This window comes from Catharus ustulatus, chromosome 28 (assembly GCF_009819885.2).
Source record: "Catharus ustulatus isolate bCatUst1 chromosome 28, bCatUst1.pri.v2, whole genome shotgun sequence".
Classification (NCBI taxonomy): domain Eukaryota; kingdom Metazoa; phylum Chordata; class Aves; order Passeriformes; family Turdidae; genus Catharus; species Catharus ustulatus.
Genome location: NC_046248.1, coordinates 6876759 through 6900819, shown reverse-complemented (window position 1 = coordinate 6900819; position 24061 = coordinate 6876759). Strand labels below are relative to the sequence as shown.

The 24061-nt window shown below is 47.9% G+C and overlaps 1 protein-coding gene across 8 annotated transcripts; it reads right to left on the bottom strand.

The window, feature by feature from the left end:
* Positions 1-3207: 3207 nt before the first annotated feature.
* Positions 3208-24060, bottom strand: C2CD2L (C2CD2 like). 8 transcript variants are annotated; one of them, XM_033081641.2, is made up of 15 exons: positions 23807-24060; positions 22947-23400; positions 19451-19546; positions 18967-19086; positions 16982-17092; positions 15984-16100; positions 15247-15364; positions 14958-15081; positions 14429-14493; positions 13695-13822; positions 13223-13394; positions 11746-11847; positions 10983-11116; positions 10231-10513; positions 3208-8806 (listed from the first exon to the last, which is right to left on the bottom strand). In XM_033081641.2, exons 2-15 carry the CDS (start codon positions 23154-23156, stop codon positions 8586-8588), a joined length of 2001 nt encoding a protein of 666 aa, XP_032937532.1. In that variant the 5' UTR covers positions 23157-23400; positions 23807-24060; the 3' UTR covers positions 3208-8585. The 8 variants fall into 8 exon arrangements, with proteins under 8 accessions (XP_032937532.1, XP_032937531.1, XP_032937535.1 ...); XM_033081640.1 differs by lacking the exon at positions 23807-24060 and adding an exon at positions 23574-23710; XM_033081644.1 differs by lacking the exon at positions 23807-24060 and adding an exon at positions 23574-23706 and having other exon boundaries at positions 23305-23400.
* Between the last annotated feature and the right edge of the window lies 1 nt (position 24061).

The window sequence follows — 24061 nt, the reverse complement described above, 5'->3', positions numbered from 1 at the left end:
GTGCTCATATTGTACTGAGTTGTGGTGGTGTCATTCCTATGGTGGGTATTTCCCATTTGCATTATGTGTCCAATGTAAAAGAAATGAACGTAAGGAAGCTGTGCTTAATAGGGTACTTAATACCCTATCAGCACAAGTAAAAATCAAAACTGATAATCATAACTGGTGGGAGTTATTTAAGAATGGAACAAGGGGAAAGAAGAAAGCCAAAGCGGAGGTATTGGCAAAAGAGTGCCAGAAACGGTTGCGTATACCGTGCTGTCACTGCTGTACCTTGGACTGGAATGTTAGAGCTAAAAGTTAAGACAAAATTAAGAAACGCTACGAAAAGAAAAAGACAAAGTGGGGGACCCTAGGACATACTCCCTGCTACCAAGAAGATTAAACAAACCCCGGCTACCAGCAGCACCTCGTAGGCCTTGAGGGAGGCAGAGGGATGCAAATGGCCACAGGAGTCATCCTATTGCTAATTCTGATAAAAAGAAATAGTGCTGATGCTTGTTCCGAGTGTTACCGGACAATCAGGTACGATGGATGGATGGTATCCATCCTTGCCTTCCACACACGTATCGATTTGGCCTGCTATAATAAGCACAACTTAGAAACCTGCACTGTATTGTGACAAAAAGTTACTGGGTAGCCACCAAACTGGGAAAAAGGAGGGTGGGCTCCATCTCCATTCCAGTAGGAGAAGCATACCTTTGCTTCACAAAAGAAGGTATGTAAGAATATTCAGATCAGGGTGGAGTGCAAGATCACTACAAGGAGGAATTAATAAAGAATATAACTAAAGCATTTACAGGACAAACTATGAGAGAAGTTTTAACTTGCACAGGAAATTAAAAACAACACCTCGGCGATTAGGACTTAGCCACCTCAGGAAAGAATTTATTTGTGGAATTAATGAGCGAAATTACTACTGAACTGAATTTAACTCACTGTTAGATTTGTGGAGAAACACAGGTAACTGAATAATGGTCATGGAGGTGGGAAAGATTAGGTCCAGAGCAGTTATTACACTGGAATCAAATGGAAATACCGAGGCGGAGTCAATAGTCATGAAGTAATAGGAAAAGTATGTGTAACATGTCAGAAAAATAACTTTATCCAATATGCGGGGCACATCCCCTGTAAGACTATCCTGATTACAAATACAAGAAATCGGTCTTGGTGGCCCAAAGCTCAAAAAGGATATTGGGGAAAGTTAAGTAAGAGTAATTGTATAAAGAACAATTTTATAGGACTATGTTGGTATAATAAGAATAGAGCCAACCCATATGAAGGAGTAAAGAATGTAAAAATCTATTGGCACCAAAACTAATAGCGGTAAATGAATTAAATCTAGTACAAGAAGTACTGACAAAATTTGAAGCCCAAACACGAATCAATAGGATAAAAAAAGAGAAGCGGGGAAATTGTGAAAATGGATAAAAGATTCGTGTTAATCATAAAAGTATTGAGGTTTGTATAAACCAAAATACTAAGGTCTGAAGTGACACTTGATAGAGGAAAAATGTGATTAAATCATTCTTTTTTAAATCCCCCTGTTATGAATATTATATTTCTAAATAATTTGTATCTACTACCAGTTTGTAAAATCAGACTTTCTAATAGTCCGATAGATTTTGCAAAATCAGACTTCCTGCCTTTGTTTATCAGTGACTGCCTATCTACGAAGACCAGAACTTCCCGATTTCTGGCAGTTTTATCTACCGAGACCAGATGCTTATCTATAGAATTGACTCGTAGAGACTTTCACATGGATGTTTATTTCGGCTACCACTGCTTGCCTGGCAAAATTATGACAGCAAGAAAACAAAAATTATTGATTACCACGAGACACCACACTATAAGAAGAAGCTACAAACTGAGATTCGGTGGAGCTCGGAGTGGGCACTGACCCCTCACGTGTGCCCTGCGCTGCTTTACTCTGTCTACATGAAATAAAACAATCTAAATTCGTTTCAGTATTTTTTTCAGTCGCAGACTCTCTTTCTCTCTCTGCCCTGTACCGGTGGCGGGGGGGGGAGGGGGGCGCGGCGCATCCCGCGCAGCCACCGAGAGCCGGGATGGTGTCGGGAGCGTCCCAGGCAGGAGGAGAGATGGACAAAGGGGGCTCCCCACTCACCGTAACCATCTGGAACGGAGAGGCGGCAACGCAGCGTCTCCGGCAGAGAACCCGGCTCCTGGAGTTGGGCTGGTTCGAGATGAACGAGAGCGGCTTCAGGCGCCTTCCCCCCCCGACCGCCACCGACCAAAGAGACACCGAGCAGAGACAGAGCCGACAGGCAGAGACACAGCGAACCCCACCCGGGCAATTCTTTTGTCATGTACAGTAGGAGCTGGGTGCAGAGCTTAGCATGATAATGGGAAGAAATTCCACAGTGAGTCCCAAGCCCTGTGTGTTCACACCAGCAGTGAAGGAGGAGGTGACACCATGCCAAAAGCGTCTGAGGCAGAGGGGGTGGGAGCACCCCCCTTATTTTGAGCTTGTGATTTTTCTTGGGCTTTTAAAGTTTCAAAGACCACCCTCCAAGAGGGAATCATATTTGCAGCCGCTTTGTCTCCCTTAGTTACAGCATTCCAAAGTTTCACTCCCACTTCGTCCCACAGATCTGTTGTAAAGATTGTGGTTCGGGAAACCCCCGGCAGCTTTAATGATGTCCATTTTAATAAAGTTTTTAACTGATTTGAAGGCAGATATCTGCCATGCTGCTGTAACAGTTTTAGCATAAGTTCAAAAGCGTCCCTTTCATCTCTGGACATTGCCTGTCCCATGTTTCCCCGTAGCAAATTAGAATTCAGGGGAACCAGCCCCTGTGGCTCACCTCTTCTCCAGACGGGTTGAAGACTTGTCGCTGGCCAGCGTCTCCCGCTTCTCTGAGCGTATCCTCCCTCCTGCTCCTCCGAGCGGAGTCTCGTCCTACCGGGGACTCTGCCGTCCGGTAGTTGCAATCCTCACACGGGGCACCATTTGACGGCGGTGTAAAAGAAGGGACGGGGTCTTCATGATTTGCAAGGAGCCATGTGCCAACCCAGAGTAAAGGAACCTCAGCTTACCCCTTTACATTTAAATGTTTGGGGGTATTACACACCCTTGCGTGGGTATACATGGTTTGCCATCATTTGAGTGGGAGAATTTAGGGGAGACCGAGATAGGTTGGAGGGAAATTCACAGCACTTACACCAGGTATAATCAGACTCAGGTTTTGATTTTCATGTTGTTTAATAAGTTAACAGATTCAGCCATTACACAGCAATAGAATTCTTCTTTGAGATTTACAAAGGTGCAAGAACTTCATTTAGTCATATGTAGTTTTATTTTCATTATTAGCTACATAGTTCAAATTTTCCCACCAGAACAATGTGCGGTCAAGATAATCCACCCAGACAGAAAGCATCAAAGTACAAAAGATGACACACAAGGAGGGGCACGAGTTCAAATTCCATGTGGGTATTTGGTCCCATACCTTACAAATCAAGGAAAGGTGATATGGAGCAGTCATGCCTGTAGAAGGAGCTGTGCTGTCACAAGCACACCGTTGCCAGAAGTGTGACAATCACTGGGACTGGTACTCTACCCTGAGACTCATCGTGATCTAGTAGTAGGCGGGGTGGGATGGCGAGAACAATGCAAAAGGATCACAAACGACAACCCTCCAAACACTCAAGGCATCTCCTCACCTACTAAGAAATGACTTCACTGTAGGTTTAGCAAACAATGACCCAAGAGAAGCTATTGCATCGCTAAAGCCAAAAAACTAACAAAAACATTTGCCATACGCCCAGTTCTAGTCTAAAAATAGCATGTGCCCATGGTTTGAAGAAGTTTTCGTTACATTCCCCTCCACTGAACTGGCTCTCCACCCAAGCAGTCTCCCCTCGCTCTTCCCCGTTTCAGTCAAGTTGCCTAAAACCCCACCCTCAACTGCATAAGCAACATGAGGGTGTTTGCAAGAGGCAGGAATTAGGCTTGCTTGCTCAGGTCTGCCCCTGCAGAAGTCTGTGCAAAAAAACGCATATGAATGCCACAGAAGCTGGTACGGCCACTCTCCTGTCCCATCTATTGTCACTGTTGTCCTCGGTCACTCCGCACTGTTACCAGTATAGGCAGTTGCAGGGCATGCTCTAATTACAAGCACATGCAAACAGACATCCATCCACCCAACTCCTCTGGCCTCAGACATCCAACGTGCTATGGCAGCCTCAGAACACTGAGGTTTTGAGGTTCTCTTCATTTTTTCTTGTGTCCATTTTCCACTGACTCGAGAGGATATCTCTCATCGGCCAACAGAGGGGGCATTGCGGATGACGAGACTCTTAAACAGCCTTGCCTAAGCACAGGGAGAAGATGTATCCAGACAGATACATACTTACAAGCATACTTAGGGCTTACAGCTAGTGTTAATCTATTTTCTTCAGAGAAGTAAAAATACACAGCATAGGTAAATTCCAGTTAAACTGTTCAGCCAAAATAGGAAACAAACAAAACAAAACAAACAAAACACACAAACAAAAAAGAAACCCCCAACAAACAAAAACCCTCTAAGCAAACCAAAACAAACAATAAATGAAAACAATCTCAACAAAATGCCTACTTTGGCTTCATTTACAAGTGACTGCTCTGCTTGTACAGCCAGTAGCAAAACACAGGTCTGGAACGCAGGCCCTCATATGCAGGTTGAAGCCTCCATGCATTCAAGCCCACCGCTCTGCTGTTCCTCTTCTGCCATTTATTTGGTCAAGGACCAATTTCACAAGGTGCAAATAGTGAGCCTACCCTGAGACAACAATCTGCCAACTGCAGATCATTCAAGCTTAAAAAGTTTAATGGTAGTCTGCGCCATTCATGGGGCTGCTCTGTGGTCCCACGCATTACAAAATGCCACAGGGTCCACAGAAGCACAGCACAGAGCACAGGTTTTTGGAAGAAGTTAAACAAGGAGAGTAGATTTCAAACAGCATTTCTTCTGTCCAAAAGCCACAAACAGAATTAGGGAATAAATACAAAAGAGGTTTCTTAAAGCAGCCATTCTATGGGGGGAAATTCCTGGGGACTTTGTCTTAGCAGCTTCTGGAGAACAAAACTCTATGTGACCTTCTCTTTCCATCTGAGAAGATTAGGATAGACAAACTGTTTCTCACGCCAATAATCAAACCTCCACCATGAGGCGGATTCACTACCATACATGCCTTCGAGAAACCAGGAAGAGCAACCTGTGCTCTCATAGTCAGGACTAACAAAACCAGCACCTACTGCCTGGGGGATGAAAGCATCTCTATGGCCAGAAAGAAAGCCTTGTCCAAATAAGAAGAGGAAAGATCCACATGGTCAATGAGGAGCATATCAGAACAAAAAAATTTCCAATGCACACAGCAGACCTATGCCCTGCTATCCCTCTGTTCCTCAAATACTACCTTTGCCAAACGCCCTGAAAAACAGTCTGCATTTACAGAGACCATTCAAAATAAGATAAAAGGTTACAACACCGCTCCTAGGCTGTACAACTTTGAGAAGCAACAAAATGCCAGAAAATACATCTCCTCTAGGAAACACAAGCAGATGTAGGATCTAATGTTTGGGGATGCGCTCTTACAACACTTGACAACATCCCTTTCCTTTGCAAGCTCACTAACCAGATACAGATTTGCAGGACAATTGTGGTAAAAAACGCTGCTAAAAGTTCAAGGGAAGATATGCCCCTAACTGGCATGCTTCCCATGTGCCATTTGTTATGCCACACACAGTGCAGGTGTCTTCTGCCACATCAAGTTCAAAATCAAAAACCATATCTCCATTGCAAGTCACTGGCAGGCATAGCCTGGAGCCAACAAACCAGGAACAAAGCAGAAAAGCCACAGACGTAAGACAGGAACTGCCCATTTAACATGGGTAGAAAAGGTTCCCAAGGCCAAGCTTCTGTTTTACTCCCTTTCCTATCATCTCCTCCTCCAAGCCAGACCAAAATATGCTGGTCAAGAATCTAGGTATGTATTTGTCCAATAGAAACCTTGCCTTTCCTGCCTCCAGTCTACAGTGACAAGGACAACACTGGCTAGCCTTCACAGTTCTCCCTGTGTACACAAGCCTGAGATCCCTGATTCCAAAGAACAGTGGTGACCCTCGTTGTTCACTTCCAGCCACTCCGCACCAAGACAGCTCAAGCTGCTCTTACAGTTTAAAGAAAAGAACACGGGACTATCAAATGAGACTCACCGCAGGTCCTTGATTAACCCAAAACTGAAGAACTGCAGGCTCTTCCACTCAAATCAACATTTCTGGTGCAAGGCTTCACAGCCTCCCACCAGAGAAGTGGGAGGTTTAGTACCTTGAAATGGTATTAAAACAAATAAATAAAATCCAAAAATGGAACATACTGTCACAGCTACAAGAGGGAATGGTGCAAGAGAGAATACCAAATTGAAACCAAATTCGGAGATTTTGGGAACAAGGGTGTGCCTGAGCACCACGTGACAGCACCACACCAACCCAGCAAAAGAAGGCTATGTGAAACTAGCAGCTGGATTGCTACAGGAAAGTTACACATGGCCAAGTTCCTACGGCACTGTAACACAAACCAGTCACTCGCATCAAGGAAAATGATCCTCAGTGAGAAACATTGAGTTCTGACATCCGTAGCGCATGGAAGTGCAAAAAAAGCCACAGTGCCATGCGGACACGGAAAGAAACAAAGGATAAAAGACCTAACAGAGCATATGTGGGCATAACAAAGACTCCCAGACCAAAACAGATGTAGAGGTTTCTGGTCAGCCAGCTGAGCCAATACGATTTTTTGGACTCATACATGCCCAACCATGTGAGGAATCAGCAGGAAAAACAGCCAAGAGTCCCTCCTGCAAGCACACACTGGCACTTTCAATTACACCCTTGCTAACTCTGGCCTTTCCCACCTGTACAAACAGGCAAGAAACGGCCTCCTGTAAATCCTTTTGCTGCAGCACACCGAACGCGTTCTGGTCCTTGGAAATGACAGCAGTATCAGCAAATCAGGGTTTGGCCTTTCAAGAAACACATTTTGCCCGCACCATCAAGGGAGCTGTTTTTTCAGTTGGCAGCATCCTGCATAAGGGCAACAGACACCACCACAGGAGGTGCTCCAGCGGAAGAGCAGAGCAACAGAATCCAGCTGGGCCTGGGAAATAGCTCTTCTGTAAGGTTTTCCCTCCCCTCTGTCCCACCTTCTTAACTTGACAACCCACAGGAGAGCAGGAGCTTTCTCTCAAACCAGGAATGTTGACAGGGCACGAGTGTTTCTCCAGAGCATTGCTATGTGCTATGTGAAGGGAACTTCACGGGACACTATAGATAAAATGTGTACGGGCCAGGAGACTGGACAACTGTTTCTCTAGAAAGACAGTCTCCTCCTGCACAGGGATTCTATTTTCCCCTGTATGCCTCTCCCTCTCTGCAAATGCCCTCCATTTAAACGGGTGGATCATGTTTGCAAGAAGAAAGAAAATACCAAATGCAATCCAGAAAGATTCCCTCTACTAAAGGAAACCCATCAGTGGTAACATGTAAACTCTTCTGCCTTTTTGCCACGTGCCTTCAGGGTCCGCATCAGACTTTCGCTACATTCCTTGCCTTATTCTTTGCCATCCATCCCCAGCACGGTGCCAGTCCTTGGCACGAGAACCGTGACAGCACGAGACTGGACACTCGGCAAGTCTGGAAGACAGCCTGGCAGCCCTTTGGCAATATCCCCAACCTCCCCCAAGAGTAAGGGATATGCTCATACAGTAGGTGGTGTACAGGCCCTTCCCTGTTCAAGAACACAGATGTGGAAGGAGTGTTGTGTCACAGGGCAGTTACACAGGGTAACAGAACCGACAGCACTGACCAGGCATTCTTGCGAGGGCGAGGGCTTCTACAAAAACCTGTGTAGTGGTTAAAACTTCCTTCTTCTTAGGGATTTCTTCCTTCACCAACACAGCACAGAAAACAGGGATTCCTCAGTGCTGTCTGAAGGAGACTGTTCCAATGCTGAGACAGATAGAGGACACAACTTTGACAGCTGACAGCTGTCCTCTAACAGCTCACAGCCAGGAACGCACCACACTGCGGCGCACCTCAGGTTACAGCCTCTGCACCAAGCACAAGCAATAATAGTGTTTAGATCATCAGCGACTGCATCATTCTCTGTCACTAGAAGAGCTGAGTGAGGCTACATCCCACACTTCTCGGCACTGTAGCTAACCCAGTAGCTCTGAAAGTTGCCACTGGAGAGACCTGCCCCCTGTTTCCATGAGGCACCTGATGATGCCAGGCATCTACACACACCGAGTCACTTCTGCAGTTCCAGGGAACCCCAGGGGGATTAGCATGCCACTTGGATTTTCTGGGAGAGCACAGTGGGGTGCAACAAGCAGAGAAGGCTAAGCCAAGGTAGCCAAGCAGCCTAAGTCCTGGGTTTGCCACCTCTGCTCCCCAAATGGCGTAAAGCACTGGAGTGTCTTCCCTCAGCCAAGGTTGGAAAGAACTGGACTGCGAGTCACAGATACCATGGAGTGGGAAGACAAGAGACTAGAAAACAATCTCTGAGAAATCTTTCCAATGGGCTCCTTCAGTTCTCACAAGCTGATGTGCTGTCACTACCTTTGGGTTTGGATTTAGACTTGAAGGAGAAGCGTTTGATGAGGCGGTGAGAGAAGCTACCAGTTTTTTTTCTGGTGGTGGAGTTGGCAGTGACATTGGACAAGTCATCGTGTGACTGGCTCAGGCCCACTTCCTTCTGTTTGCTCCTTCTCCGGAAGATGAGCTTGGTACCGCTCCGAAGAAAGCTAACTGCAGAGAGAGGAAGGAGACAGAAACCATGATAGCGTCCTGCGCTGGCGAGTTTCAGGGACAGTAACACACCCAGCCATTCTTGGATATGCAGCAGTCCTCTTGTGCACTGAGCGGCAGAAGTACACAGCAGGTCAGCTAATCACACTAGGCAAAGTTTTAGCTTGTGACAGACTGCAACACGAACAAGCTGCCTCACTAAACATTCCGTCTCATGTCCCCTCTGCATAAACTTCCTTTTATACAATGTACTCCTCTCAGTGGAAACGTGCAGCATTTTAAATGAAAGCCAAGACTCATATGAATAGAAAACAAGTGAGATCATCTGAACCTGAAGACCTTGAGAAGAACATAGAAGAGGGAAAAGGCCTCTCAGACCAGCCTGTCTCAAGGACACATGGATTAACTTTGTCATCTCCCGCCTGGAACAACTGCCCGTGTTTTCATGACGCACCCAATCTGGAGGCAAATAATGCTGATGGCTCCTTATGACTCCCACAAGCAGGAGAAGATGGAGATCCCAATTGCTTTCAACCTCAAATGGATCAGAAAGACACATCCAAAACCTGCATGCCATGTAACACTACAACGGTATTTTCTGCAGAGGGTGTCCACTTTCCATTTTACCTCTCTTCCCCACCTGCTGGCTCTCTCGAGAATCTGGGTTGCACACCCCTGTACCCACTGACATTCAAAAAAGAGGCCTTCACAGCTCAAAACATACCTGGTTGTAACAGGGTACTACTCCCCAAAATTTGTCCCACTCTAATTTTCTGAGTAATCAAGATTTTGATTTGCATTTCTTCACGTAAGCTGGTAGCAGAAAAATCCAAGGTGCACCATCCACCTACCTAATGTGTGGAAAGGCTAGGACAGCAGCTAGGTTGGGACAGCCCTCTCCATCATTTAAAAGAAGTGAGTTTGTCTGGACATCTTACAGTACGACAGGTCACAGGCAGTAGTTGCTTCGATACCAGCGGAGAAAGAGTGAGGGCAATCAAGGCCCAAACAATCCATACTGCTGGGCAGCTTCTATTTCCACACCACAAGTGGCCCAATTCAGAGGATGCATCATTACTTACAGACATGCACCTGATTTGCGTGGGACCAGGGAGAGGCCAGAGAGAGAAAAGGGGCTTTCTGTAATACACAGGCTGCTCAGGGCTCCCATCTAAGAGAGCACAGAAATTTAAAAGGCTACAGGAATCACACACTTACAAATGAAGGCGTTTCAAATCACTCCAGTGGAAAAACCACAAGAGAAAGGAGGCTCTTCCAGACTCCATCAGAGGTTGCTCTTTGCTATGCTGAAAGGTGGCTGCAGACCCCATGCCTGGGCGAGGAACCTGGCCGTCACTTTGTCCTCGCGTAAAACTAATGTTACAGGCTCACGTTAGCTACCCTATCTAACAGTTCATTCTTACCTTTGTGATCTTTCAAGCTCCTCGTCTCAAGGGCTCCCGTGGAGCCAGTTTCAGACTCAACATCTTCCACAGACGGTCTTTCAGAGATGTCTGATCGCGTTGTCTCATCCAGCTCCTGACAGTCCCTTTGTCCCAATGGGAATGCTTCCAGTGGCCGCGACAATTTGGTAAAATCGTGCATCTGGTCAGCTGTACTCTCTGCCTCAGAGTCCCCATACGCTGTGGCCTCCAGGGATGAAGCATAACCCAGAGAAAGTGCCATTTCATCTTGAGCAATAGGTACCTGATGGGGGGTTAGAGGGGCAGACAGACATGAAGACAGGACCAAAAGAATTGCATTCACCTCCCTACTTCCATCTACACCTATATATAGATGGCACAGTTCAGATCATCTACTAGATGGCACCGATGGACAATTTTTGGCTGAAATATACTGGAACATGGCCAATTAAAAAGCATTCTGCTGCAGGTCCCTCACTCCCATAGCCAAGTACAAGGAGAACTGCTTGTATTCTCCACAGGGTTCAAAACCAGTTATGACAACCACATCCCTTTCTGCAGCTACCTGTAGTGAACTCCCTCTGGCAAGGTGCCTTTCAATGCTCACTGGGATACAGCAAAAGGCTTCCGATGAGCCAGTCATCTGTGCTGGAACCTTCCCACACTGGTCTGTACAGGACAGCTTACTTTTACACAAGAAGCCCTAAAAACAATCTCCCCAACTAGAGAGGCAGCTCCTAACTACCAGAGACCTTGGACACTCCTGAGATGATCAGTGTACTACGTTTTGTTGGTGTCTTCTTGGTGGTCTTGTTATTCGTCTCAGTTAGCTGCCTGATTGCTGTCTCGGCCACCGGATCCAAGCCATTAGGCATATGGCTATCCCCTGAGCACAAGAAAAATACAGATGCTTAGAGAAAAATCTTCAGCAGAGGCAAAAGATCGCTCGCTGACGGCAATGCTTGTAATAGGAACTTACACGCACACTGACGTAGTTTCCCCACCCAGAGTTTACGACGGACTTGTCCAAATAATCAAAAAATGAAGGAAGCTCTGTATAGATAGCTCTTGGCTTTTTCAAGTACCTGAAAAGTTTCTTTTCCCACCAGGCATATCATTAAAAAACCCACCCCACCCTTCTCAACAAAGACTTCTAAAGATTCCCAATAGTTTGTTTTCGCAGCAAACTGTCAAAATGGCTGCAGTGCTCTGTTCCAGACACAGAGCCCCTAGTGCAGGGTGAGCCAAGTTCTTTGGGTCCAGATAGCCTGGAAAGTTCCTGTCAAGCAAGGAAACACTCATAGCACTGACTGGACAGTCAAAGGGAAATGTCTTTTACCTGCCAACACACCACCACCACCAGCCTTCTGCCCCCACCTTCACTCAGGCCCTTTGACATTCTCTGAAGCAGAAAATGCAAGTGAGTTCAGGGAACCGCACTCAGACTGCCACTTTCTACAACAGGCTAAGGAACACAGCTACTTCAGTAGGAGCCTCAAATTTTCAAGCACTTACGGCTACTGCTGGGCAAGTGGCTGTGAGGACACCCAGTCTCCAAGAGCACTGTTGTCTTCTTTTCAGTCACTTCCACTTTGGAAGGCGACCTCGATGGTGAATCTTCACAGCAAGAGAGACATGGAAATACAAGTAAGTGGAGACAGAACTTACACAGCTATGCTATCATATTGTACCCCCTACACACAACCGCAAAAAGCCTCAAGTGAGCATTCAGAGAACCTGCAAGGCACCTCTGAAAGCCTTTGTGGCAAGAAAGCAGTAAGAAGCCTACTGAGAAAAAATCAGAATCACAGAATGGCTTGGCTTGGAGGGGGACCTTAAAGACCACTTAGTTTCAATCAGCCTGCCACTAGAACAGGCTGCTCCAAGCCATGTTCAGCCTGGTCTTGAAGACTTCCAGGGATGGGGCAGCTAAAGGTTCCCTGGGCAAGCTGTGCCAGTGCCTCAGCACCCTCAGAGGGAAAAATTTTTTCCTAATGGCTAATATAAATCTACCATCCTTCAGCTTAAAGCCATCCCCCCCGTCTTAACACTGCATGCCCTTGTTAAAAAAATTCCTCTTCAGTCTTCCTGTGAGCCTCCTTTTAGGTACTGAAAGGCTGCTTGCTATAATGTCTCCCGAGAGCCTTCTCTTCCCCGGCCTAAATATCTCCAAATTTCTCAGCCTTTCTTCACAGGGAAGTGTTCCTGGTATGTGGCCAACTTAGTGGTCCTCCCCTGGATTCCTCATGGACCTCATGGAGGTCCATGTCATTCATGTGTCGTGGGAGGGCCACAAGGCTGGACACAGTACTCAAGGCAGAGTCTCACAAGAGCACAGCAGAAGGGGAAAATCACCTCTCTCGACCTGCTGGCCATGCTTCTTTTGATGCAGCCCAGGATATAGGTGCCTTTCTAGGCTGCAGTCCTGTGAAGCAGATGCACAGCAATACCTCATTCGTGTCATTTCCCAGTCCCACCTCTTGGAATATCCAGCACCACATTCACCAGGATGCCAGACTGCAAGCATCAACAACCCCTAGTAAGCCAGGTCAACAAGCTTTTGGCTCCACATCCAGTATGTTCAGTATAACTTCTTTAGCAGTGAAGGAACTAGAGAAAGCATGGCTAAACACTAAGCCTGACATCATGTAGCGGTTGTGGCAGCATATGCATTAGACCTCCTACCACCAAAAGGGTGTGTCAAAGGCTCATCCCTCCCTACCTCCCCTCAGACACAGAGCTGCATCAATTCGCTCCCCTAGGGCTACACGAAGATGTAGCCAGCCATGAAGATGCTAGGGGAACAGCAAGGATGCCCGTGTTCCAACCCACACACCAAAAGCGATATGTAAAAGCGTGAGCATGAAACAACCAGATGCGATGGCTACGCAGTTTTGCTACTGCCTTCATGAGCACCAATGGGAATATCACAGCTCTGTTTTTCTGCCATAGGAGCCACCTGTACAATACACCCACTGCTGCGCAGCCTCACCCAGTTTGCAGTCTGCCTTGGGCCGGGACTGAATTGTGGTGACAGTAGTCACAATGGTGCCATCGGGCATGATGGTCCGGTCCATCTCCACCTTCTTAGTGGGGGTAATGCTGGTTCGCAGAGATGTGGCGTGCAGAGCATTCAAAGATGCAGGAGACTCCTGGAACAGCAGCTACAAAGAGAGTAAAGCACTGTTTAGAGAGGCGCTCTCCTTCCCAGATAGAAAGGCAGGCATGTTCGGGCAACAAAAACAAGGGCTCTGGGCACCAAGGAGCCATCCCCAGTACAGTATCAGTTCAACAGTGGGAGGCTGAGGGACCGAGGGTCAGGTGACACACTGATCCATGGCATAAGGGTCTGCTAGTCCTCTGTGCCAAGCTCAGGTCCAAACACACGTCTTCAGCTAGAGGTTCCCATTATGAACACTGCTGGAGCGTGTATGTGTGCAGAGCTTGTGGGGTCATGAGCTCACCTCCAATGTAATGGCAGCTTCAGCTGTCAGTGACTGTCCAGCTCCTGGGGCCAGTGAGCAGACCTGTCTCCCAGATGGCTGTTTGCCCAAAGAATCTATCAAAAGTGTGGCATGTGCCAGCAGCACATCTGCAAGAAGGAAGATGATTAAAAATTAAACACTTCACATGATCTCAGCACCTCAGACATCTTCAAGATAACCCCTGCTTCCTTTCCTTCCTTCCCTTGAGGGAAGCAGCCCTCTGGGCCAACACAGCAGATCCCCAAAACTCCACTAACTCCCAGGTTCAAGAGGGAGAAGAGACAGGCAGTGCCCCTCTGCTCCTCTTTAACAATTCAGGAATCAACTCCCTTAAAAAGGTGACCACTGTGCGTGGCCCCCATCAAAAACAGATGCTGCAGTTAGTCCCTGACTGGGTACAAAAGTATAGTTAAGAGCCTTATGCAAAGCTCTCATAATACAGGAGGAAAAATCCCACGTCTCTCCCTGCTTCAGAATGAAGACGGGCAGGCCACAGGAAACTCCTGATTCAAGGTCAGACCCAGACAGTTTTGGTAAGAACAGAATCCAGAGTTACTTCATGCAGTCACAGAAGCTCATATAAAGCTAATTCAGAAAAATCTTTTGAAAAGTCATCACATGTTGTACCAACAGAGAACCACCATGAGCTTAAAGCACAGTGAGTCCCTTAGCCTCCCCGTCTTACAACCCATCTTACGGCTGTTCGTACTCACTTCCCCCTCCATCGCTGCTCCCCAGCACCTGTAGTTTCAGCTCTTTGCTTCTAGGTCCCAACTCCCTGTTGAAACCAAAGACAGGCTGGTGTTACACACTCTTTGTTAAGTGGCCATGGAGCAAACAACCTCATTCTGTGTCTTCCCTCCCTCAAATCTCACACACCTCATCACCGTCTCCAAAGTTTTAGTAGCATGCACTACCGTGGAGGACATGACCAGAGCACCAAACTACACAACTCTGGTTTGTGTAGCCTGCAGAGCTGTGTAGGCTGCCAGTAGAAGTTGAGAGGGCAATCCCGCTGGAAGGCTGTTTATTCTACCACCCTATTGCACCTGCTCCACCTATGATCAGCGTTTCTACCCATCCAGTTAAAACACAGAGAAGCAAGAAATAAGTATGCTTATTTGCCCCGTTATGCAGACTTCACCCCTGCACCATGCACATCAGTTACTGCATGGTAATGATACCCAGAGACTGTGCCAGTCTAGCTCCACTGTGCCAGCCAGAAGGAGAGCACACACTTACAGAAAGAACTCGTCATTCCACTCCATCTCTCCTGCAGCACCGACACTGCTACCTGTCATTGGCCTTGTCCACTTCTGCTGCGGGGGGCTGTCTAGCTCTGCCACGCAGCGTATCTCCCCAACGCCTGCAACAGAGAGACAGAGGACACACGTGCACTCGTCAACAAGAGGCAGCGGTTCGTCAGGAACATGCCCCTCTTTTCCATTCAAACCCACCCATAACATCCACTCGCTCCAATCTCGCCACCTGCACGCTTGCCCCTGTGGATCAGCAATGTTTTCACGCTTACCTCCCTTCCCCTGGCAGCCCAAGTTCAGCACTCGAAGATTTCGGAGCAACAGCTTAGAACCCAGAGGGGCTGCTCCTACTCCAGATAGGGACTCTCGAGTCAACTTATTGCTGGGTACCTGAGGAATGACGAGAGCCAGACCGATATCTTTATCGTTCACCTGCTAGGAGCTAGCAGCCAGACACATCCTCCTTGTATCTATTAAGTAGCTCCTCACACCAACACAGGCGAATACCCACAAAGCCATCAAGAGATGCTATAGGTCTCCAAAGCTATTGATCTCCAGTGGGCCCTCATGTTATTTCAGATGGGAAGTTTAATGCAGACAGAAAAGGAGACAGGCAAGAAGAAGCTTGCTGACTACCAGACGGTCAATTGACGATGACAAATCACAGGCCATTCCATCCCTGCAAAGGCTGCTCTGGACAGAGCCTTGGTGTTCAGAGCAAGGGTGGCTGCCAAAAGACAGATGTACCTCAGGCCATATAGCTCCACAAGTACATGACTAACAATTAGCATTCAAGAAAAAAGGTGGAAGGAGTTGCCCTTGGGAGCAATTTCTAATTATCCCTATGCACCATGTCTCAATACCGAAACCCCTACGACAGTGCAGGCCGTGGTTCAGCTGTCACCCAGAAGTGAGACTAAACCCTTGGGTGCTGCCTGAGTCTCAGCCCTCAGAAGTGTCTTGGGGCCTGTGTTTGAGGCACAAGAATGACATGAGAAGAGTGACTTACCGCACTGGCTCCAGTAGTGCAGGCCATCAAATTCACCATCATGGCTGGCTTCGTGCTGACAATGGTATCCTCGATCAGATCCTTTATAGTGGACAGGTCCGCTCTCCCTTCATCCTTCTCTCCGTAAATCAAGAGGAAATGCAGGAAAGTAATAAAAAAAAAGAATGCATTTACAGCACCACCTGCCTCTCAAGCCTCTAATATGCTACACAGTCATTCTCCCAGTAACAACCTCTCAGTAATAACCTCACACTTCCCATATTCCATACTTGCCCTCCTTAGCGCTTAGGGCCTCCGTGTAGCGGCTGCAGGCAAAAGCAAGCTTTCTAAATGAGAAAAACTAAGCCTCTACTTCTGTAGTTTATCTGGTGTAAATTTTTACAATATAGCTTTTATAGTTTGTCACATGCTCACTACCTCAGGAGATAGCACCACCACATTTTTGGGAAAACAGCCGAATTCCTGCATCTACGTGGGATAAAGTAACAAAGGTGTCAATAAAACAACAAATCAACCAACCTATTTGGATCACGGAAGTGCAAGCACGTCCGCATTCTGTTCGTTAAACCTCTAAACCCAGGGATTCCCCACATTTTAATCTCTTAAATCTTTATTAATCTATTCAAAAAACCACAACCAAACTTAATCAACAAAAACAAGCCAACACAACAACAACAACAAAAAACCCACCACCTCACACAAAGAGAGAGCAGCAACCCAGCTTGTTTTGCAGCTCTACATCTGACAACAGCAGGAGGCACCTACATAGACAGAAAGCCTTCAATAGATACTGGTATCACTTCAGCCCTCTTGAGGATGCTGTTTTGACACAGCTGAGCTAGTATTGATTCCAGGATGAAAGAATCCCTCCACTGCCCTAACGGGCCATGACAGCGAGTTGCCAACCCTTTTCCTCCACAGCAGCCTGCCTTCTAGCTGCTTCTGCTTCTTCCTCCCTTCCTCCACTCACAGTCAGCTTCCCACTGTTGGCCACTCACCTCAGGAAGCTCAAGTCGCGGCAGAACCAAAACATCCAAGTCTGGTCTGTCTTTGAACGACCATGACACCAGGAGACCCTCATTCTGTATCTCCTCCAAGAGGATCTCCACCTGGCCCAGAACAAATATCCATAGTTGGAAACAGTTTCTGCTTACATTAGTTGATTTTTGCCCCATTCCAAATCTGGCAATTGAAAGGCTCTCACACCAGTGCAAACAGTAAAAAACAGAACATAAGAACACAAGTGCTCCCAGGCCTACAGGACGAAGAAGCTGCAGAAGTCTCAATGCTCCATAGTGAGATCTAGCTTCTTTCACTGCTGTTGGATGCCCAGGCACCACCAGAGGGAAAAATGATCCATATTTCTTCCACTGAAGAAAAAGCCTGCAGTACAATCCGAAAGTGCCAAACTTGGCACCAACACATAGGATATTTACTGGGCTACATCAATTAGCCATTGCCAAATGTAGGCACAACCATTTATAAGTTAGCAATGCATCTCTAGGAGATGATCCTCAGGTTGAAGACCCATCCGGGTCACCAACAGTCTGCAACAACAAACCACAGTGTACACCATCCTTCAGTTTAGCTGAAGTTAAAAAGTTGCACACCCATGTACCCATAAAGGCATCATTAATGTGACAGACAGAAGCAGAACCACACAGGAAGACCCCTGACCTGAGAGCTCTAGTAAAAACTGGATAGTGAAATTCAACATAGTTCTCAATTGCCAGGTAGACATTTATCTGCAACACAGAAGTTCATCAGACAAAAGCAACAGATATGAGACTCAGTGGCCAGGTAAGTAACCAACAAGAGGTCTGCAGAATAGACAGAGCACAGTACTGTGAGCACAGTACTTGAAGTATTCCAAAACACAGGCAGGCATGTGGTAATCTAACTGGCATTTCATAAAACAGCAGCAGCAAGACCTAAATTAGAATATCACATGCAGCTCCTCACACGAACAATCAACCCAGTGCAGACAAGGAGACCTGGAAAACGCCTGAGAGTAGGGGAGCAATTGGATGAGATGTGAAAAAGGGGACCTTTCAGAAATGAAAAGCAACTGCAGTTGCTGCCCGTCACTAGATTGGTAGCAGGCACATGGCATGCTAAAGAGAGAGAGGAGCTCTCCAGAGCTCTGGATCTCTGGAGGAGTTGACCACAAAATCAAAATCAAACTGGCATGACCTGATAAAAGTAGGTTGAAAATTGTAGTAAAGCTTCTGAGAACAAAAGAGTTCCAGAACAAACTTCAAACTGCCAGCAACAACATGGGATTGGCTTCTGCTACCAGTCTAATTTTGCCATGTCTATTTTTAATATTTTTTTTGGTGCACATGTCAGCACACTGCCTCTAAGCAAGATACCATCTCCAGCATCATGTCCTTCATCACGCAGACAAAACCACATTCCAGAGAATCAAATCCAGCCAGAAAGTAACTATGGAGTTAACACCCATTGTGATTTCAGAGTTTCTTAACTGGAAGAAGCATCTCCGATATTCAACACACAAAAAAGCTGTATCGTGCTCTTGTGAATGTAATGAGAGGAATTGACAAGCAAACTACTCCTCACCATAGATTTCTTTTTCACATCCACTACCAGGACACCATACTTTTACATATCCACAGGACATACCTTTCTCTTTCCTTTATGCCATGAGGGGAATTGAATTCTCTGGACTTCTCACTTCTTAAATATACATTTAAAAGCACAGTACAGAATGCTGCCATGTCTCAAAACTCTCTGGAATTTCTTACAGTTATGTTTCATAGCCAAAATCGGCAGACAAAAACTCAAAAAACAAGACTCAGCATGCAGATGGAATACTCGTCACCTCACCAAATGCTAGTGACCACATACTGCTTCTTCCAGCCCAACGAGGCCTTGATTTGCACTGAATCAGGTCCTCCTTCCTCGATCAGTGTGGGACTACATGGAGGAGTAAGGTCAATCTCTCACTTCTTATAAACCTTACCTGAGCCTGCAGCACAGCCAAAGTGACATGATACGTGTCCACAGAAACAGCAACTGGGGACTGCTGAGTAACAGAGACAGGGAATTTCACAGCTTCAGCTGACAGATGGCAGCATAGCACCTAAAAAGAAAAGGAAAAGATGAGTTTACATCCCAGTAAGAGACAGATGTGTTATTCTCCAAGCTCCACGGTGCAAACCTGCCACTTCAGACCCTGTGCTGTGACAAGAGCTCCCTTATGCTCTCCGCAGTAGAACCCTGATGAGTTCAGGGTTCATATACCCCAGCTCCACCAACATATCTTCCCTCACAGAGCTCACTGATGCGCAGCTCCAAATTCTGAAACTCCTCCAAAGAGACCTCACCCAAAACCTCCCTGGTTCCACTGTCTCCATCACAAAGGCCTCAACATCACAAAGTCTCTGTAGAACACACCATCAATGGAGAAACACCACACTGTACAATTCAGAACAGCAAAGCCTTACCATGCTGTGGTCTGACTGTCCCTTGCATGTCACACAATTTATATTTGCAGCTTGCGGTAACTGAGGACCCTGTTCAAACGTGATCTGCACTGAACTCTGCAAAGAGAAAACTCTGTTAGTCCCCAGCAGTCAGAGCCACTCAAACAGTTCCAAAGAGGATGAATAATATGGGGTCCCAGAGACGCTCTGATCTGTTTCCACAAATCCGGTCAGCACCCAGAACTATCACACACTGTAATTCTACCCATACAGGGAAAGGAAACAAGGGGTCCAGTTAAGGCTTGAATTCACAAACACTATGTTAATTTCAGACAGGTAAGCCCAAATGAGGATGGAAAATCGTTCTGGATAGCAGTCAACCATAGGTCGAGTGCGTTATCCCTTCTATATTGCAGAAGCTTTCCTGTTTCTCCTCTCTCTCTTGCTCCCCTGTATGTGCTTATCCTGCTCCAAGGAAAAAGAATCTCAAACCACCACCAAAACAAACACATACACACACATACCTCACTAAATAAACAACTAACAAAATCCACATGCTCAGCATATAGTACATCAGCTCCTGTACTCAACTGATTCCTTTTTCCTCACCCTCTTCTGGTTTCTTAGATTCCAATCTCCACTGTGGAGGCATTCCTCATCTTCATTTGAGGTTCTCCCCCAATTTCAAGACCAGATCTGTACAGAGAACCCTTCTCAAGAAATAGAAGACCAAGATAAAGAGTTTGGGAGCATCCTTCCACAAAACCTAGCCCTCAAAGATCCCATCTGCTCACAAGGGACAAAAAGAGAGAGACAGAGAAAGCAGGACTAGAACGTGACCATTTGGTAAGCTGAATACATTTTAGGGTCAAAACAATCAAAAGAGATGATAGAGGTGCAGGAAGCAACATTCTTCTCAAGCAAATGAGACTCTGCACTGCCACCTCTATGCTACAGACAGACCCAAGTGAGGGGCAGAAAAGGCTCTGGGGACATAAATACTACAACCTGAAGAACTGCTTGCCCCCCAAAAACAAATCCAGATGCATGCCTTCCTTCCAACACAGACAGAAAGCAGCTCTATTAGAGATGAAACTGAAAATGGATAACCAGTATCAGCTCACTCACTGCTATTTCATATTAGTAATGCTTGCTGTTTCTTTTTCTCGCAAGCCTTCTCCACTGGAGCCATATATTCACTCACATGGGTCACTCCAAAATATCAAATCAGCTTTTTCTCTCTGTGACCATAAGCTCTGTCCAATGACTCAAGCATTTCATCAGCAGCAGAAAGGTACCCCCCAGTTCTTCCCAACACCTCACAGTCTCACCAAACTGGGAGGCACTGGTCAACTTCAAAAGATCTCACTGCTCAGCCTGCTCAGAACGAAACACATGTACAAGGGGCATAAATCTATATATCTTCCAAGGCATGTGGAACACATAGCAGAAAAAAACAAAACGAGGAGGGTAGCATGCACTTGAGAGGCAACACAACTCCTTTCAAGTCTTTGCTCTATTTTAAGGCAAGCGAATTGTAATTCCAACATGAAATACTAAATTAGCGGCTGTCATTTCAGGATCTGCAAAAAATGTGACACCTTGTCACTGAAGCTACTCTCTCAACTAGCAGGGATGAGAATGAGACATGGCTGAAAGCAGACTGACCCTCATCTGTCCACTCCTGACCCCCTCAGACTACACTCCTAGCACAATCCACTCAAATTCACATGCTGGCATACTCCGACCAAGGCACTCCTATAAATCTCCAACCACATACGTTATGTACTTGCATTCACTGAGATATAGAAACACAAGGAAAGGTGGGCAAATCTGAACCAGAACAAGATTAGGACCTTTTCTTTTAAAATTCAATAAGCTGAAAGAAGCCAAGCAGAAAGAATAAACCGCAGAAGGAAAGAGACTATCAAGACATAAGCAACCGAGGAGCATTCCTCCAGGACTCCGGAAAGTTAGCATATCAGATATGGGAAACTGGCGACACTTTGACACGACGACTGTAGTATTGTGATGAGAGGGCATGGAAGCAGAGGGTGAGTTTCTACAGGGAAGTGGGAAGGACTAAGCCAAATGGGAGAAGGCACTTCATACTGAATCTAGCCTAGAATTTGTCACTTGGTCAAAAAGGAAGATACTTTTCCTATCTTGCTGAAAACCTCAAACAGAAGTTTGCATCATGTTCTTCAAGACTTTAACTGCCTTTTCGTCAAATATGTTAGCTTCATGCTAACCTTTTCTAGCTCGATTTTCCTGTACAACTTAACAGAAAGACAACCCCTTCCCCTCACACGACCGAAAAAAAAGGAGATTGCAATAGACTTTGGACTGCTTTGGACCACAGTTTCTGTGGACATTCTGTGGACATTAAGTCCCAGCCTCGCAGGCAACACAAGCTATAATGTATTTATAATGTAATTATTTCCATGTGGAATCATCAAGGCATGCTGTCCTTCGTGAACTTAAAAACTACAGATAATACAATGGTAATACTGGGAGATTAAAGAAAATAAATACCAGAAAACTTCGAAGAGATTGCTGTGGAAACATCAGTGACTACAATATTGTCCCAATCCGCGTTAAAACGACGCGTGGTAACCCACTCGGCCCTTTCCGCGCTCGCACACCGCAGCGCACTCCTGCGCAAGCTGAACGGCGCCGTCCGCAAGGGATCCCAGTGCCCAACGGCTCCTCGGGCCGGAGCGCCCTGCGGGGAAGGGCTGTCCGGCACCCGCGAACAAAGGGTGGGCGGCTGGGCCCGCCTCACCTCGCCGCCGCTCCCCGCACTCCCCCGCTCGTGCCCTGCCGTACCCCGTGCCGGCGCGCCTGGCTGTTGAGAGCTCGCACCCAAGCTCGCTGCCACTGCTCCCGTAGGGACCTGAGGGCGAGAAGTGCCGCGAGCAGCGCTCGGGCCCCGGCCTCCTCCACCGCTGCTCCGCGACGCCGTAGCGCTCGCAGGGCCGTGGACCGCCAGTACTGAAGCAGCCAGGCCGCCACGGTGAGCAGCGAGGCGGCGAAGAGCAGCACCAGCGCGGCCCAGCCCAGGTCCGGCCCCATGGCACGGTGCGCGGGGCTCACGGCGGCGCGGCGGGCATGGCGGCCGGGCTGCGGCGCCGCCCCGCTCGCGGCACCGGGCGCACGTGGTCCCGCCGCAGCCCCGCGGCACCACACGCGCCCCCGCCGCCGCCTCTCTCCTTCCGGCGCGGCAGCGCGCGCGCGCCCCCCGCGGCCCGGCGGCGCCGCCCGAGCCGCGGCGCACCCCCCGCCCGCTGCTCCGCCCCGTGCCTGCGGCCAGGCCGCGGCACCCGGTCTGAACGGCCGGGAATCCTCACAGCTGCTGCTGTGAGCCTTCTCTTCTGAAATAGGAGCTCAGGCGCGATCTGAAAGCCCAGGTCCCCAGCGGATTTCCGAGCTCCGATTAGCGACGCTTTTCTCCTCACGTCACGCTCTATTCTGCTGGGAGTCACTACCCCGTTCCCACCAGGCACCCAGGACACACCAGCAAGCCGGAAACCTTTCTGTTCGTCTGCTCTCGGTTGTGCCACTCTCGCCGTGGAGGGCAAGTAACACGAGTTTTGGTCACTTCCCGACAGTCACAACCCAAAACAGCATCGGCCGGTTGGTGGTGATTCCTCAGTGTTAGAGCTCCAGGGCCTCTGGCCACACACGCTCGCCTGTACCTCTGTGCTTTCCTCCCCAGCAGTACCATGTGCCCACCTCAAAGTTTATTTGAAGTTTCCAAAACCACTTTTGCATATGTTCAATAGACAGCAGACCACAGGTGGCCTCTCAACACGACAGCAGCTCCCTAGGTAGCTATAAAGCCATCAGAAAAATCAGATAAAGCCATCAGAAACCGTTTCAGGTTGCCATACAGGTGCAGGGCACGTTAAAGTTCCTCTTGCTGCTACCGGACTTTATGCTGCGTCTCCCTTCTGCTCATCGACTCACACCTGAATGAACAGAACAATAAATGGACATTGAGCTTATCCTGCCTTCCCTTCCCCACCCCCCAAAAATGCCCCGAGGGCCTAACAGCAATTACAGATTCCCGGACAATCAAAAATCTCCAATAAGGTATTTTACTGAATTTTCCCGACATCTGAAGAAACGTGGGGAAACGAACCCGACGCCCGCTCAGTTTTCCGCTCTCGCTCATTTTGCACCCCGATAACGTGGCTCCCCGGCCGGCGGTGACCGCGCTGATGGGGACTCGCCCGCAGCCGCCGCTCCCCAGAGCCGGACAAAAGGCGGTTCCGGCCGGGAGGCAGGCGGAGCCGGCATTCGGCGCTGCCGCGGCCCCGCCCCCCGCTCTCCTCTGCCGCTCGCCCGCTCCCCTCATGGCAGAGAGTGACGTACTGTGACTCAAGGAGGGGCCAAGGCGGCCATGGCGGTTGCGGGCATTGCGGGGCGGAGTCGTCCCCGTGCGATTGCTGCTTCCGGCACAGAGTTTCGGAGAAGCACCGGGGACCTTAGCACTGGGGACCAAAGCGTGTCCACACGCCCTCAGCGCGGCTGAAACCGTTACCCATCCCGGCCGTCGTGCGAGCAGAGCTCCGTGCCGGCAGGAAGATCGTGCCAGGGCCATAGATGGCGCCCCCGCCCCCGCCAGGC